The following is an 18,237-nucleotide window of genomic DNA, read 5'->3' on the forward strand; positions in this document are numbered from 1 at the left end:
GTGGGTGCTATATTTGGATTGTTTCTCAGGATGCCTTGTCCATGTTTTGCTGTAAAAACGTGTCCATCATGCGCCAAAAATAGAAACCGTGTTGAAAACGTGCAATTTTGGCTGTCTGCGAGTTTTGTGCGTCCAACTGACTCCAAATTTCCTTTTTTAGTTTCTCATGTTGTAGATCTTCTTCCTAGCTTTCCAAAAAGTGGTCGCAATCCTAAATCGGAGTTACGAGTCAAAAGTTATGGCTATTTTAAGATCAGGCTCCAGTTATGCGTTCTGCTACAGTGCGGCCAGGCCACCCGCATTGCTACAGTACCATCCGCACTGGGATCCGCACTGCGTCTTCACCATATGCTACAGTGCGTCCGCACTGCTACAGTATCATCCGCACTAGGATCCGCACTGCGTCTGAACCACCCGCACTGCGGTTGCATCGAGATCCGCATTAGGCTCGGACTTTTCCTGTGCAACCAGAGTGTGGCTGCATCGCGATCCGTGCGTCCGCATCGATATCCGTGCAATCGCACGGATTTTGATGTATAGCTTATTATATCTTTTTAAATTGGCGCGCGTCCAGAAATCCATCTAAGTACTTATTTTGGCCATATCACAAACCGTGTGTCCGCAATGAGCAGTTTCCTTCAGTTTTCTTCATTTTTCTTCATTTCCTACAAATTAAAACCAAACAAACGCAGTAACTTGATCCAAGGTGTATTATATTCACTTTATATTCATAATACAAGATATTTGGTGTTATTTCGTAATAAAAATCAGATCGAATATGTATATAATTTAGGCCTATCATGTACATGGGTCATCGTAGATTTCTTTCTGCCAACATGATTGGTTCCTAGCTTAAGAACTGATCCTGATACCTATCTGGATCGGTTTTGAGCTAGGAACCGATCATGTTGTTTTATTTATTTTAAAAAAATAAAATAAGTTATCTGGATCGGTTCCTAGCTTAAGAACCGATCCAGATACTTATCAAGATCGGTTCTTAAGCTAGGAACCGATCCAGATAGTGTGTTAGGGTACAAAACCTCATTCCTTAGCCGAAATTCAAATTACTCTCTTCTAGCCTCCACCGTGACCTCTTTCTCTCCTCCTAAAATCCTTCATTCCGTGACTTTTGCTCTCCTCCTCCTCCTCCTCCTCTGTGACCTCTTTCTCTCCTTCTCCTCCGTTGGCTCCGCCTCCCTCTCTCTCTCAACTCGGGTAAGCATCTCTAAATTCAAATTATGAGATATTATAAATTGAATTGAGAGATTTGTTAGAAATTTGAGAAATTTGATAAATAATTGTTGCAAATTTAATTCTTGTGATACTTGTATATGCTTATATCCCTTTTATGGTGTACTTTATGCTTTCCTTCTAGATACTTGTATATGCTTATACCTCTTGTTGCAAATTTAGACTTGTTGCAAATTTAGATATTTGTTTGAAATTGTTAGAATTTGAATTTAGAAATTCGGATTATTAGAAATTGTTAGAAATTGCTAATTGTTATTTCGGTTTGTTAACCCTAGTTGCTCAAGTATTGGTACCAAGGTATTGCTCAAGTATTGGTTAGAAATTCTTAGGATCCAGAGGTTATAATGGTGAGAACTTCCAGAGTAGGCTTAGAGATGCTATGCAGGCGATTGTAGACGAGAAAGCATCTAGTGATCCGTCTTCCCAAGGGTCAACAAGTGCATTGACACCAGAAGAGGTCATTGATTTGTCGGTTGAGCATAGGCACGTCTCATGGAGACTAGAAAGACAAAAGCTCAATAAGGAGGCCAAATAACACTTTTATCCTGAAAAATATGTACCGGTCATCAACAAAATTGTGAGAATCTTTAATATTGTCATTCATTGAAACTTCAACTTTAAATTATTACGTTGTAACATGTTGTCATTTCAGGAAGAATAAGAAGCGGCTCTGAAACAAGGGTTGTTGGCCGTCGAACGATACGACGATGTTCTGGAAAAATCTCTTCCAAATCCGGAACATCCTGGGAGGGTGAGAGGAGTGGGAGGTCTGGTTCCAATCAGAAAAAACATACGAGAAGAGCTCAATAAGGAGGAGACGCGCTCCCTCGAGGTCCGAAGCAGAATTTGAAGAGAGAGTGGATAGAAAAGTGGAGGAGAAAGTAAGAGGAATAGAGGAGAGATTACAGGAAGAAATGGAGGTAAAATTTGCAATGCTTCAACAGACAATGGGCCAACAAGTCCAGACGTATACCCCAACAGTCGTTCAGAGCAGCTGCCAGTCAGTCAAACCATATGCAGATCTTTCCGAGTTTACTGAGGTAATGCAAATTCAAATTCATACATATTCAGATTTTAATTTATTTTCCATTACTTGTCTTAGTTTCATACATATTATTTTATTCGAGTAAATACATATATTTGAACAGGAGGCAGAACTAAGCTGCAAACTCTAGGCGGTTGTCGATGGGAAAACTGTTCAAGTGGCCTTGGGGACAATTCATGTTCTAGTTGTACCCTGATATCACTTTATTAGACCTATTATTTCGACTTGTTTCCATACAAAAATCTATGTTTTGAACCAACAAATGGTGCCTTTTACATTGAATATCCATAGAATGTGGTACTGCTATGTTTTGGTTCTTACTTTGCAGGAATCAGGCGAAAACGGGCAAAATCAGGGAAGTTACTGAAATCTGAGACATCTGATGCGACCCTTATCACATCCGATGCGACCCTCATCAGAGCCGATGCGACCCTCATCAGAGTCGATGCAGGTTGCATCAGACCTGATGCAGGTCGCATCGCGAGTTTCCAGAGCAGACAGCAAAGGCCCAGAATTGAAGCACTCGTTTTAAAAAGCCTATAAATAGGCCACCCCTGCTACCAGAGAGGGGGTTCCGAAATTTAAAGATTCAAAGCCTCAAGGAGAGAGAAAAGATCAAGAGAGAAGAGAGAGATTGGAGATCGCTTGGAGAAGAAGAGAAGATTGCAAGATCCTCTCCAATCCACCTTGGATCTTTGAGCTTCATCATGATCTGCCTATTCTCTCTCTCTTTTATGCTTTCTTTTGCTATGCTTGAGTAGATCTCTAGTTCTTAGGGTTAGGATGTAGTCTCTAAACCTTGTCTTTGAGTTGAATGATGTTTTGATCTAAGTTTGAACTTGTGTGATTGTTGTTTGAGTATTCATTGTTTGCTTGATTGTGATTTCTTGATTGATTCTTGATTGTCTACTGTTAGATGTCTATAGCATCTCTTCTAGTAATTTGGCCTTGATGTATCTTGTAATTGTGATTGAGCATTTGAGGTAGATCTAAGATCAATAGTAGCCGAGAGGTGAAATTTCTATTATCGAAAGGTTGTAGATACCTCTAGTTAACCAGACAATCAATTTAGGTTAGATACCAGTAGGCGAGAGCCACAGGTTGAAGCCTCGCACAAGAAATCAACTTAGATACGAACACATGTCAGCTCTGCTCGAGGGCCATGCGACCCGCATCAGAGATGATGCGAGTTGCATCATACGGGTCGCATCAGAGATGATGCGAGTCGCATGATAGGTCCAGAGAAGGCAAAGTTTGGGATGAAACCTGAAACCCTAGGAACACCTTTTATCTTTGATTCAAAACTAAAACCTTTAACTGCTTTCATTACTGTTAATTGAATCTTCATTTGAAATTAGGAAATATAAATAAATCAAACCCAACTCTTCGCACTTCTAGTACCTAGCTTGGATAAGTGGTGATTTAGAATCGAATTAAACCGTCCCTGAGGATCGATACCTTAATATACTATACGGATAGGGTTGTGCACTTGCAACCCTAGACGAGAGTAGATTCAAGGTTTAAACTGGTATAGCTTGCTATACCTGAGACTTTGTAGCCTACTTTTGTAAGCGAACATACCCGGTGGAACAATTCACAGCAGGCCGATGCCGCCCGACCATGCAAGAGTAATGGTGGATGGTATTTCCGATGCGGACTTCATAGACCTCCCATTACCTGTACCAAATGGCGAGCAGGAAACCCTAAAGGATGCCCTCAGCAGTTTCACTACATGGCCGATGCCCATGATATTGATAGCTTCAGATGAGGTATATTATTATTACAAGTTCTTATACTTCTTAATTAGTATCTATATGATAGAGTTATAGTTGATTCTGGATTTTATTTCAATTTATTATGAAATTTTGCAGGAACCACGCAAAGAATTAGGATTTCCTGGAGGTCGGAACGCAACGAGTCACTGCAAGGCGTTTGATGGTATCAATTTTGACAAGCTGGGATGGACATTCAAGCAGCTTCGTGATCGGTTTTCGGAGCTAGATGGCAATCCATTCAAAATCGATCCGCCACTTGATCTTTTATGTTTAGATGACTCCATATGCGTCTATGCAGATGATTATGCGGCCTTGCTTACACCACGGGAGTGGATCACTGTACCATTTGTTCAGATCTGGATGCTGTGAGTTAATATTCGTAATAATTGCATAATTTAGTACTTTTAATTCAAATTTCATAAAATTGAGATCACCTGTATGTCTTTATTTTGTAGGTATTGGCACAAATTCATCAAGGAGGAATTTCCCGATGAGCAAGTTGGTTTCATGGACCCCAATCGAACGAATGCCACCCCGATGAGCAGGTGTTCTTCAATACATAGGGAAAGCACTCCAAGAAAATCGGGACAAGAGATTGATATTCATACCTTACCATCAGATGTTAGTGTTATATATATATATTCTAATTTTATTATATTTCTTTCAATTCATATAAATTATAGAATATGACATGCTACAAACCTAACATGCATAAATCATTGGATATTGGTCGTTCTTATGCCAAGAGAACGTGCATTGTACGTGTACGATTTCGATAAGAAGAGCAAAAAAATGGTAATGATCACTGCTGCTGTCAAGGAGTAAGTGCCTTCCTAAAATTTACGTTTGTTTAGAATGCTAATGATTTTATTATTATATTATCATTTTAAATATGTCTCGTAAGTACTGATTGCTCAATGTGTTCATATTTCAACATCGTTTTCATGAGGGAAATGGGTACTTCTTTAACGGTTCGTAACGATTACAAGGTAATAGTTTCTATTGAGATATAATTATAATGACCTAGATGCAAAAATTTGTGAATATACATATAAGCCATTTGTATGCTCGTAATACATACATTTTATTTTTTTCAAACTTGTTATATAGTGTCCACAACAACCAGCCGGCTGGAAATGTGCATATTATGTCATGTTGCTCATGTAAGACATAATAAAGGAATTCCTCGATGTTTTCCAGCAATTAAAGGTATATATGCATTTATAAATTTTCCAAAAATAAGCATTGTTGCTTAAAATATAATAAAATACAAAATTTAATTGTACATGCTCTTCTAAATTCTAAAAAATGTAGGATATTCCCGCTAAACATACGGCACAACGCTTGGCCGACTTTCGCCTAATGTGGGTCCAAATTTTGCTAAATGAGATAAAGCCGAGAAGAAGTACAACAATTTAGGATGTGTTATCTGAATTTGCATGAACATGAATTCTTTGTAATAATTTAGGATGTGTATGATATATAATTAATTTAGGATGTGTGATATTGAATTTAGGATTTGTGATAAATTAGCATGTTGGCCAGCTAAATATATATGGAAGCTGGTCATTTAATAAAAAATATATTTTTTTAAATTCAATAAAGCATCAGGGTCGGTTCTTAGCTAAGAACCGATTCAGATAGAATTTTTTTTTTTTTAAAAAAAGGCAAAATAACTATTAGGATCAGTTCTTATATAAGAACCGATCCTGATAGTCAACAATCTGGATCGGTTTTTACATAAGAACCGATCCAGATAATTGTTTTCTGAATTTAAAAAAAAATCTAATTTAAAATATACATCAAGATCGGTTCTACAGTACAATCGATCCAGATAAGCAGTCATCTGGATCGGTTCTACTGTAGAACCGATCTTGATGGTGCCTATCTGGATCGGTCCTTAACTAAGAACCGATCCAGATAGTGACTATATATTAGGATTGGTCGCAAAACCGATACAGATTTGTTTGATATTTGTATCGCCCTGATCAGAATCGGTTGAATTCCGATACTAATATGTGTATATAACTGATTCTGATTCTATTTTTTCCAATAGTGCTTGTGTTAATTGTAATACTCGTACAATGTACATATATATTAAAACTTCTTCAAAAGTCGATACAGTAAGAACAATATGTATAAAAGGACCATCAACAGCATTCCTGAATATATATACTTATTTGTTGCAGTACCCGGCCCATCAACAGCGTGTAAATTAATGATCCCTTGTGTTAAAGTACGTCCTACTTGGTGTTTTTTTTTTTTTTTTTTTTTTTGATAAGAGAGGAATACGTCCTACTTGTACCTCTTCTTAAACAACAATTTGAAATTAATTACCTTTGTTCCAAAATTGAGCAACTGTGCGATGTCATTACTAATTTACTATATTAATTGCTAATATCATTATGATATGGCCACAGGCTTCTCTTTGGTAAGCTGATCAACTCTAATAGCATACTCCTTACTTTCTATATATATATATATATATATATATATATATATATATATATATATCTCTATATATATATAACTACAAAAATCTGCCACTATCTGCAAGAGTAAAAGTTTTTTTTTTTTCCGACGGTATTTTTGCGGATACTCTTGTTGGTAATACTGTACACTCAGAAATAGTAATTTCCGTCGGTGTACCCTCGAAAATAGTAACTTTTACTTTGACGGATAGTGACCTAATTTTATAGTATATCTATATTATATTTAGATATGATCTGGACCTATCACATTCCAAAATGGACAAGAACCTTGATGTCTAAAGGACAAGATCTTGAAAGTAATAAAGTAATGATTAGCTGAAGACATTTCAAGATTGACATGCATGCACTTAATTTGGTGGATAACACTGAGCATCTTGTTGATAATTGGATTGGTACCTATTTTAATTGGATACATAAAACTCTGTCCTAACTTGATAATTCAAGAAAACAAAATCATAATTATATCATAATTAAGCATCAAAAGTAACATTTTAGCAGTGGTAGCATGTATGGGAACTACCGATCGGAAAAATATATTTTCTATAAGGGAACAATGAATAAATGGTCAGAATCCTATAATATATAGCTCATTTGCACAAAGTGCGCGAGTGGTCCTTTTACAAGTTGCTATATATTGAGTCTATATATCATGCAGTAGGAGCCAAAGAAAAAATAAACTAAAAAACTCTTTGAGTGCTGCTTTGGCATGCATGCATGTCATAGAAATGGTGGAGAGGCTGGGATAACGCTTTAATCATTCGGCATGTGGCATGTGATACTTTACAGAAAAAAAAATTGATTGAATTTATTAGAAAGAAATAAAATATACAATATATATATTTTTTTTAATCTCAAGCTCTGGCTTGGACCTAATTAAGCTTGCCTAGTTGCCTATGCGTAGGTAGTGGTTTGACAATACCCTAGTCGGGTACGCGGGTACCCTATGTCCGAGCTCGTCCGTACCTTATGCCCGGGGTACTCGTGCCCGAGCCCGGGTATAGGTCGGGTACGCGGGTACGGGCAAAAAACGGACCGGACCGGATTTTTTGGGCAAATACCCGACCATACCCGGACCGACCATACCCGTACCCGTCTACTCTTACCCGTATACCCGACCCACTTTAATTCAAAATTCAAAATCCAATTTTTAAAATTCCCTCCACCCGGTTCAATCCCATTCGGACCCGACCGGCCGAACCCACCTGGCCCAAACCGGACCGACAGGATGGGAAATAAAGTTTTTTTTTTCTTTTTTTTTTCTTTTTTTCTGTTATTCTTTTAAAATTTAAAATTTAAATTTATCTCTCCAATCAAATTTCTTTAAATACCCCTCTCTTCCTCCTTTCATTTTCACATCTCCATCTCAATTCTCATTCTCTCAATCTAAATTTTTATTATTCTCAAATTTTAAATTTATTGTTTAAAAAAATATATAGCTGTAAATTTAATTCCTTCTACAAATACACAAACGGAATTACGAAGGTATCGAAATTACGAAGTTCGGCACCTCCCGCAAGATTTTTCCGCGAGATTTAAAGGTTACATTTATTTCATGTTAGATTAATTTATTTTTGTAGAGTAAATTTAGTTTATGCTAGATTTATTGGATGTTAAGTAATTAGATTTGTTAGATTTATTGAATATGTTAGATTTATTTAGTTTATGTTAGATTTGTTAGATGTAAAGTAATTAGATTTGTTTTGATGTTAGATTTTATTTTTGAAATTCGGATTTATTTTTCATAGGTTTAAAAAATATGTTATATTTATTTTTCAAAATATGTGAAGTAATTAGATTTGTTTTGTATATGTTAGATTTTATTTTTTTCAAATTCAGATTTATTTTTAATAGGTTAAAAAAAGATGTTAGATTTATTTTTGTGAATATGTTACATTAGATTTTATTTTAAAAATGTTACATTAGATTTATTTTTAAAAATGTCAGATTTATTTTGAATAGGTTAGATTTATTTTTGTAAATGTTAGATTTATTTTTAAATAGGTTAGATTTATTTTTGAAAATGTTAGATTTATTTTTAAATAGACTAGATTTATTTTCTGTTTTTTAATTTTTAGATTTGTTTTGATGTTAGGTTTTATTTTTAAAATTCGTATTTATTTTGCATAGGTTTAAAAAAATATGTTATATTTATTTTTGTTTTTTAATTTTTGTTTTTTAAATTCTGTTTTTTAAATTCTGTTTTTTTATTTCTGTTTTTTTATTTCTGTTTGTTAGATTTATTTTTGTAAATGTTAGATTTATTTTTAAATATCTTAGATTTACTTTGTAAAGGTTAGATTTATTTTTGTAAATGTTAGATTTATTTTGATAAATGTTAGATTTATTTTTGTACATGTTAGATTTATTTTTAAATAGATTACATTTATTTTTGAAAATATGTTAATTAATTTATGTTTAGGAAGAGAGCGAAGAATGGTATAGGAATGAGAACTTCTAGATAGGTGGTGTCGGTATAAATTTCTAACATCTTTTAATCTTTATAATTATTTTTTAAATTATAAATTTCAGACGATCCAATTAGTTTTTAAATTATTCGTTTTAAAGAAGAATTACTAACAATAAAAAAAGTTAGAACTCCGCCTATGTTATTTTACATAGCCGGTCCCAAGCCCGGAATAAAGGAGGAGGGTAACTTTTATTTTTTAATCTATTTCTTTAAAATAATTCATAATTATTTTAAAAGTAATTGATTTAAGAAATTTTTTTTTATATTTTATTGTTTTAAAGTAATTTATTTAAGATATTTTTTATTTATATTTTATTGTACCAATTAAAAATAAATGAACGTTTAGAAAATATATTATCAATTTAAAATGAACGTTTAGAAAATATATTATCAATTTAAAATGTAAACTAAAAATTTTGAGATATAAATAAATTATGAAACTATATAATTAGAATGAGAATTTGAAAATAAAATAAAATGACTCGGGTATAGAAATAAATAAATACAAATTTTCGCCCTACCCGGATAAACATACAAATTTTCGCAAGAATAATTTTTATATATAAGTTACAAATTTTATTTATGTAGGAATTATAAAAATGTGACTTGATAATTTTGTATATATATATATACTATTTGATATTGAACTATTCAGATTTTAAAAGTCGAATTATAAACACGTAATAATATTTATACGACACTGTTAAAAAAAACAGAAAAAAAAGGACCGGACCGGACCGCCCTGCCCCTCAAGGGTACAACGGGCACAGGTGTAGGACGGGTAGGGCACGGTTTTTGAAAAAAATACTCGAGATACCCGTCTACCTGTGATACCCGTGCCCGACCTCTACCCGTGCCCGGGTATACCCGGCCCGCCCTGCCCCTACCCGATAGCAGACCTCTATGCGTAGGTCCTTCCTTGCATTTAGTGTTTACCCATATATAGCAGGAAATTTAGTTGGGCGTTGCATATTTCAAAAATGGTGCACCCATGTCCATGTGCATGCAATAAATTAGCAAAAGATATATTAATTAAAAGAGTAATTATTTCTTTTTCCGTCTTCTATCCTCCATTCATCCCCAAACTCATTAACTACTCTTTAACTGATCAAACTGACAAATCGTTCGCCCACTCAGTTCAATCTCTCATTCTAAGAAAAAAACAAAAAAAAATAATTAGTCTCCATCGGGAATAAATGACTTTCAGAGCCTGGCGCGTGTGCTGGGTACATTGGATCATGTTTTATGATGACTTCATAAGCATGTGCCCCTTTAATTTATCTGATTTCTAAAACCAACTTGTGCAATTACGGTTTTGTTATTTTTCATGATTCCTGCAAATTTGTTGAAAGTAGTACAAAAAGAACTCCTTATATGGAAGATTAAATTTCAATCTTTTTCATGAAATGTAGCCTTAATTACATTTATATCACATGTAGTTGTTTCAGGGAATTGCAATTTTTTGCATGATCAGGTTCAATTATTGGCTCTGGGTTATCTCAGGTGATAAAAAATTAAAATCACAAAAACATTACTGCAAATAATACTAGAAGGTCGAGTTTAATTAGGGGGGAAACACATATTTTGCTTGTTAATTACTAGGTCTTACTTTGAACAACCGTTTTAATCTTATACAACCGTTTTAATCTTATACAGCGTTTTTTTTTTTTTTCGCAGAGGATGCGACGGAGTATCCGAAATTACTTTATCATGGATCTCATTTGAAAGATAAAATTATGTAGAAGACGTTTATGATTTTCGATTCTCAAAATTTCTCACAAATCGTCAGAAATATGGATGATATTAAACAAACAAAAAAATTCACCTCTATATGTAAAAGATGGGTGTATGATGAGAGAGGAAAAAGAAAGTTGATATGTTCAGTTTTTTTTTTATAAATACTTGATATCTTATGTAAAAATATTTGCAATATGAGATATAAATACTTGATCGATGAAGAACTAGAAAGTACTTTATCATGGATCTCATTTGAAAGAGAAAATTGTATAGAAGACGTTCGTGATTTTAGATTCGCAAAATTCTTCACAGATCATCAGAAATATGGGCGATATTAAACGAAGAAAAAATAAACTCACATCTAAAAACGTGTAAAATATGAGAATGTGATGAAAGAGATATAATAAAATAATTGATGCATGTCTATTTTGTTAAATAAATATTTGATATCTTAGATATGAATACTTGATATATTATATGTTAATACTTGTGCGGGTGATTGTGTGGTGGTTACGCATCCACTTTGCGCTTATGGTCTCTGTCTCTGTCGCTTTCAAGTGACGTTTGCAGTCCTCATAGCTGTCGTTTTTCCGCATATGGTCTATGTTGCTTTCAAGCGACGTTTGCAGTCCCCCCATATAGGTAGTGGTCCCTCCATGTAGTTAATGTCTGTAGCACGTTTGGCAGTTTCTCAAGAATATTTTACAACATAAATATTCATTCTTTAATGCACAAGTATAAATACTTGATATTTTAGAGATTAATATTGTTTATAACAATTATAGCGCTAGAACTTGCGATGGTTCTATGCATTCACTTGTCTTTGGTTTTCCTCATGTGGTTTGTGTCACTTTCAAGCGATGTCTATGGTCCCCTCCCCTCTCCCCGAGTAGTCCCTAGGTAAGTAGTGGTCTCAGGTAGTTAATTCTCAAGATCGACACATCTGTGAGTTTCTCATAAATAATTTACATAATTAATATTCACACTTTAGTACGTAAGTATGATTACTTGACATTTTAAAGATAAATAGTTCATCATGAATCTCATTTGAATGAAAAAATTACGTAGAAGATGTTCATGATTTTATATTCACATCATTCTTCACATATCGTCAGAAATATGAGCGAGATTAAACGGAAAAAAAAACTCACCTCTAAAAATGTGTAAAAGATAGGTGTGTGATGAGAGAGAAAAAACAAAGTTGATATGTCAATTTTTCTAGAAATACTTGGTATCTTAGATATGAATACTTGCATTACAAAGTATGAATACTTGCTCGACGATTTATGAATATTTGCACGATGAGGTATGAATACTTGCACGACGGACAATCTGAAAGTCTATTATCATCGATCTTATTTGAAAGAGAAAATTGAATAGAAGGCGTCGTGGTTTTAGATTCGTAAAAAATTTCACAGATCGTCAGAAATATTGGCAAGATTGACGAAGAAAGATAAACCCAACTCTAAAACGTGTAAAAGATAAGTGTGTGATGATATGTCTAGTTTTTTTCGGAAAACTTGGTATCTTAGATATGAATACTTGATATATTATATATTAACATTTGTAGATATCCATATTTGCTCGCCAGTTGTAAAATCTATCAAATATTAAGCAGTACCCCCAAGTAGTTAGGAATTCACATTCTCTCCAATACCTGATAAGGGAATCTTCTACAATTACTAGATCTGAACCGTTCCTTTTAACTTGGCACAAATTCAAAGTCCAAAAATACTGCCCCCTACTACGGCCCAAATACCAAACCGGTTAAAATTTAATCTCAAACCGTAAAGTGAGGGTGATCCTCTGCAATACCGGAGAGGATACGGATTCAATAGTTAGTGGCCCCCAGTCAATGTGCAATCCCCAGATAATTAATGCTTGGGGGATGAATGAGGAAAAATGAACTGGGGATAGTTAGGCACTCCCATTTTTTTTTTTTTAGGAAAGTTGGGATCAAAATTATCCAACTGTTTAATATCTAGAATTCTTATTCAGATTTCAAATTTGTGACCTCTCATACGGAAAAATCATTGTTCCTGACAACTTAAACAAATTAATAAATTACAAGGAATATATTCTTAATTATTTGAGAAAAGTTAATTGAATCTTTTTTACGTAAATTTTATTTGATATCCACTTTAACTTGCCAAGCAATTTCAAAAAAAAAAAAGAATCTAGTTATTCCATGATACACAGACTATCAAGCTTTCAATTAAAAAAAAAAAAAAAAAAAGAGGGGTATGCAGGCTAATGTTTCTGAATGCACAAAACATTCAACAAAGAAAAATAACAAAGATCTATTGAATAATTAATTGGAAGGAGAAGACAGCCCAGAAGTTTTTAGATAAATATTCTTATTAATAGCGATAGATTTTCATTTAGAATAACTATTTTAAAAAAACAACATATTTATTCTCTGTATTTTTTTTTAGTAAGGGTCTAGCCATTGTTCATAATTTCATTTATTGATGAGTTTTGTAGGCTTTAATTGGTTTAGAAAACCCTGCATGAAAAGCTTTTATCTGTATTTAATGATAGGAAAAACTCAAGAATCAATTTCTAATCTTAATCAGCTAGATGGACACAGCTTAGTCGATTGTTTTTTTTTTTTTTTTAAAAAAAAAAAATCTTATTTTTGCCAGAGATGTTAATTTGAATGCTATGCAACCACCCTTACGTATTCAATTGACGTTACTTGATTGGTATGCACCAGGAAAGTCAAAGTCACAATTAAAGTTGCTTGCCTGGTTGGGAATTTTTTATTCATAGTAATTATAAAAAAAATGTAGAGTATCTCATTTTCAACTAATATAATAAGATCGTCAGCACGGATCACGATCCACATTTTATGAATCGTGGGCATTGATAACGATCCATCTTTTTTTTCTTTTTTTGTAAAACGGTTTAAAACTACAATCTAATTAAGTTTTAAAAAAAATAAAAATAAAAGATGGATCGTTATCAATGTCCACCATCCATAAAAAGTTGGATCGTGTGATCTGTACTGATGATCTTACTATATTGGTTGAAAACGAAGTATTCTATCTATTTCCATACATCTTAATTTTATAATTACTATGAATAAAATATTCTGTCTGGTTTGGTATCCAGATTTCAAACCAACGGAAATTTAATCAAGAAGTCAAAAGAGGAAACTGAGCTAATCATTATCTCAGATTGTTAAATTGTCAAGATTTGAGTTGCTAGTAAGCTAGTTGTTTCACTTTCCAAAATGTTCTTAAATAAAAGCATACTGCAATAACTGCTTTCCATCAGAACAGCCGGCCATATCAATAATAGCCAAAAAAATTGAAACAATTCAAAAATATATTTTTAGAGTAATTTAAAATCAATAAAATTGCACACAGTTTCCAAATTTTATAATTCCTCGAGTGCCAATCTTTGTTCTATTTAAGGCTTCTCCCTCCTTTCATTTTCCACAAGTACAAAAACCTTCTCTTTCTTTAGCAATCCTACCAACTTAGCCAATTCATACAGCTAACAAAAAAAAAGTTTTCAAGATGGATCTTGTGCAGCAACGGTCTAAAGGCTTTGCTATTGTGCTTGCAGTAGGCACTGCAGTTCCATCCCAAAAGATCTCTGTAGATTATATGATTGACAATTACTTCAGGTTCACCAACACAGAGCACTTGACTGAGCTCCAGAAGAAGTTTGCCAAGATTTGTAAGTGTCCCTTCATTTATATTTCATTTGCTATCTCTTTTTTACAGCACCAGCAGCAAACATGCATGATAACTGTCATTGGGTTGAGACATTAGTAAAAAGAAGAAAATATAAGCTTAAAAAAAATCTAAAGAGCCTGCGTATTGGAATAATCAATCTTTCTTATATACAAATTACTGCAGGGCTGTATACCACAATTAATATTATATTCTGGCCTTCTGGGTTGTTTAAGCAAAATTATATATCTTAACGAGTGTAGCAGAAGTGGCCGCACAACATGAACCCATTGCTGTTCTAAAGCAATTATTTGTAGTTGTATATACAAATAACAATAATTAAACACAAGATTCCGTACTAGATACTAATCCATTTAATTGAGGACATCCATTAAACGTTCAACACCCCGAATACAAAAACAAATTAATAACTTGTTTGTTTTATTTTCAGACTACATTACGAATCGAAAAATATATACACTGCCAATGCTAACATCTATACATATGTTTGCTTTAATTAGTATGGTATTTTCTATTTAGGTCTGTTCTGCTTCCAAGATACAATTTCCAATTTACTAAATGCAACATAATCAAGACAGTCCGTGAAAGTTTCAGTACTTCAAATCAATGACATGCATGATCCCAATTAAATATTTACTCTACGGTTTTTCGATTTACTCCAGGCAAGGCAACCACAATTCAAAGCAAATACCTTTATGCAACAGAAGAGACGCTGAAGGAGCACCCAAACATTGCTGCCAGCATGGAACCATCTTTGGATGACCGACTGGACATTCTAGTAGAGGAAGTGCCAAAACTGGGAAAAGAGGCAGCTCTGGCAGCCATCAAGGAGTGGGGCCAGCCTGTCTCCAAGATCACGCACCTTATAGTTGCCACTAATAGTGGTGCCGACTGCCCTGGCGCTGATGCCAGACTTGTACACCTTCTCGGCCTATCTCGAACTGTCAAGCGTGTCATGCTTTACTACCAAGGATGCCATGCTGGCGCAAGTACTCTACGTCTGGCCAAGGACCTTGCCGAGAACAACCGAGGTGCACGTGTTCTTATAATCACTTCTGAGAACATCCTCCATGCATTTCGTGGTCCTGCTGAAGCTTATGCTGACTTCCTTGTTTCCCAAGCATTGTTTGCTGACGGAGCTGCTGCTGTTATAGTCGGTGCAGATCCGGACTTGGAAGTTGAGCGTCCACTGTATGAAATTGTTTCTGCAAGAGAGACTATGATTCTAAACACAATGGAGGAGCTCGGGATGCAACTTCGCGAGGTAGGCAACCTCATCTTTTTGTCACCTACAATACCGAAACACATATCCGCAAACATCGAAGGATGTCTTCTCGAAGCATTCTCGCCACTAGGTATTACAGATTGGAATTCCCTTTTCTGGGTTTCTCATCCAGGGGGGCCTGCAATTTTGAATCAAGTAGAGGCAAAACTCAAGCTCGATAAGGATAAATTGCGCCTGTCAAGGAAGATCCTGAGTGAATATGGAAACTTGTCGAGCCCAACTGTCCTGTTTATTCTAGATGAGTTACGCAAAGAGTCAGCCAAGGAAGGCAAGTTGACCACAGGGGATGGGCTCGAATATGGGGTTCTTCTTGGCTTCGGGCCTGGCCTCAGCATTGAGACAGTCGTTTTACGTTCTGTTCCTATCTAAACAGCAACATCTGCAGGCCCAAGTATAAAAAAGTTGTTTGACTAGTCAAAATATCTTCTCCGTCATTCATTATTCTTTTTACCAGTCCTGTAGGGTTTGAAATATCATCTTTCATTAATGTATTGTTTATGGTATTTGTGTTTTCCTTTGATGAGCTTATTCTATCCAGATATTTGATTAAATTTTTATGTAATTGGTTTCAATTCATTCAAAGATCTACATACACATGTGCTATACTGCTATTGTTTACAATTAATTTTCTGAATTCATAGAACCTAAACTGTCAGTAAGCATGCCTTCTGATTGTTATTATGGAAGATAATAACTAATTAGTCTATCGACACACATTTTATCTTCTACACACCTTTCAAGGAAAATTATGCTTGGAGAAGGCTAGACTGACTGTTAAAACCAAGGCCCAAATACTTCTTCTAGCTTTTTCAAGAAACATTATGAACCAAAGTCAAAGTCGGTAGTATATAAATTCTAGAATTTTGTAGATTAGTGCATTCCTTATAATCTAGAGTCCAAAACTAACTTTGCTAATGTCGGTAGAAATAAAATGAATTATGTTGAAGATTCTATCACCGACATGTATGGATATAAATAGAGCCCATGTATGCCATCAGAGGTGAATGAGTGAATCAGATAGTGAGGCGTGATTGAGTCTTTACCTGTAAATTCTATTCAATTAAATAAAAGAAATTATATTATATAAACTCCTCTCTTATACCATCCACAATCTGATTATAATTTTCAACATTTGATATCAGAGCTTTAGGTTTGAGTAAAAATTAGTGAAGTAGACAAGGACGTTCGGATAATAGAAGAAGCATGATGTCTTCAATTAGTATGGACGTAACTATGGCACAGTCGATGGTGAGAAAATTATGCCATGTGGAAGATCAAGATGCGGACACTGCTACTCTCGCAGGGATTGTGGGATGTCGTCGAATAAGGTTTTACAGCGCCAACGGGAGCAGCAACAATAACAAATGAAGGATGCTAAGGCCTTGTTTCTAATTCAACAATGTGTTATCGAAAGTCTATTTCCACGAATAAGTGGAACAATTTCATCCAAGAAAGCATGGAAGATTTTGAGAGAGGAGTTTGAAGGCTCGAAAAAGGTGAAAACGGTGAAGCTACAAACATTAAGAAGACAATTTCAAAATCTCCAAATGAAGGATGCCGAGAAGATCAAGGAGTACTTCTCGTGAGTTGTCGAAATTGTCAACCAGATGCGGGCGTATGGAGAAGACATCTCCGATCAGAAGGTAGTCGAGAAAATATTAATCAGCCTCACTGACAAGTACGACTATATCGTTATTGCGATAAAATAATTGAAAGATCTATCAAGCTTTCGATTCAACAATTGATGAGCTCCTTGGAGTCTCACGAAGAGAGAAAACTCCAATGCGAAGTAAATTTGGTAGAGGATGCATTACACTCCAAGCTAAGCTTCAGACCACAATATAACCCCACGAATCAAAAAAATAACCAAGGCGATGGCGGTCCGTGACAAGATACAGAAAAGCAGTCGACGCAAAAGGAGAAAGCACCAGGTTTGAGTTATTCAAATTTATTGTGTGATATACACAAAAGGTCGAACCATAGTACATCTGGTCGACAAAGAGATGCAACAAATGCAAGAAGATCGGTCACATAGCACGAATGTGCAAATCAAGGATTAACAACCGAGCAAACTTCATAGAAGAAAATGAGAGTCACGAAAATATTTTCTATGCGTGCCACTCAGCCAAAGAAGAGAAATGCGATATCTAGTTCCTTGACAATGGTTGCACAAATCATATGACTGAAAATCACGAATTATTTCAACACATCGATACTTCGGATGAGACAGAGGTACGTATGAAAAATGGCTCAATTGTTAAAGCAAAAGGCCAGGGAAGTATTGTTGTACAAACCAAGATGGGTCCAAAATTTATCCGAGATGTACTGTTGGTTCCGGACCTAAAACAAAACCTGCTAAGCGTGGGGCAATTAGTGAAGAATGGGTATGCAGTTCATTTTGAAGATGGAGGCTCCAAAATTTTCAACCGAAGAAATAAAAATCAAATAATAACAAGAATACAAATGGAGAAGTCTGGAAGC

At 34.7% G+C, this 18,237-nt stretch overlaps 1 protein-coding gene across 1 annotated transcript; it reads left to right on the forward strand.

Annotated features, from left to right (window-relative positions):
• Positions 1 to 14,240: 14,240 nt before the first annotated feature.
• Positions 14,241 to 16,199, forward strand: LOC144553734 (stilbene synthase 4-like). Its single transcript, XM_078301940.1, has 2 exons — positions 14,241 to 14,454; positions 15,134 to 16,199. Exons 1-2 carry the CDS (start codon positions 14,292 to 14,294, stop codon positions 16,123 to 16,125), a joined length of 1,155 nt encoding a protein of 384 aa, XP_078158066.1. The 5' UTR covers positions 14,241 to 14,291; the 3' UTR covers positions 16,126 to 16,199.
• Positions 16,200 to 18,237: the final 2,038 nt, after the last annotated feature.

Source organism: Carex rostrata, chromosome 1 (assembly GCF_964058835.1).
Source record: "Carex rostrata chromosome 1, lpCarRost1.2, whole genome shotgun sequence".
Classification (NCBI taxonomy): domain Eukaryota; kingdom Viridiplantae; phylum Streptophyta; class Magnoliopsida; order Poales; family Cyperaceae; genus Carex; species Carex rostrata.

Coding starts and splice junctions, on each gene's coding strand:
- LOC144553734 (XM_078301940.1), top strand. CDS start 14,292: ATGGATCTTGTGCAGCAACGGTCTAAAGGCTTTGCTATTGTGCTTGCA. Junction 14,455..15,133: donor GAAGAAGTTTGCCAAGATTT/GTAAGTGTCCCT, acceptor GATTTACTCCAG/GCAAGGCAACCACAATTCAA.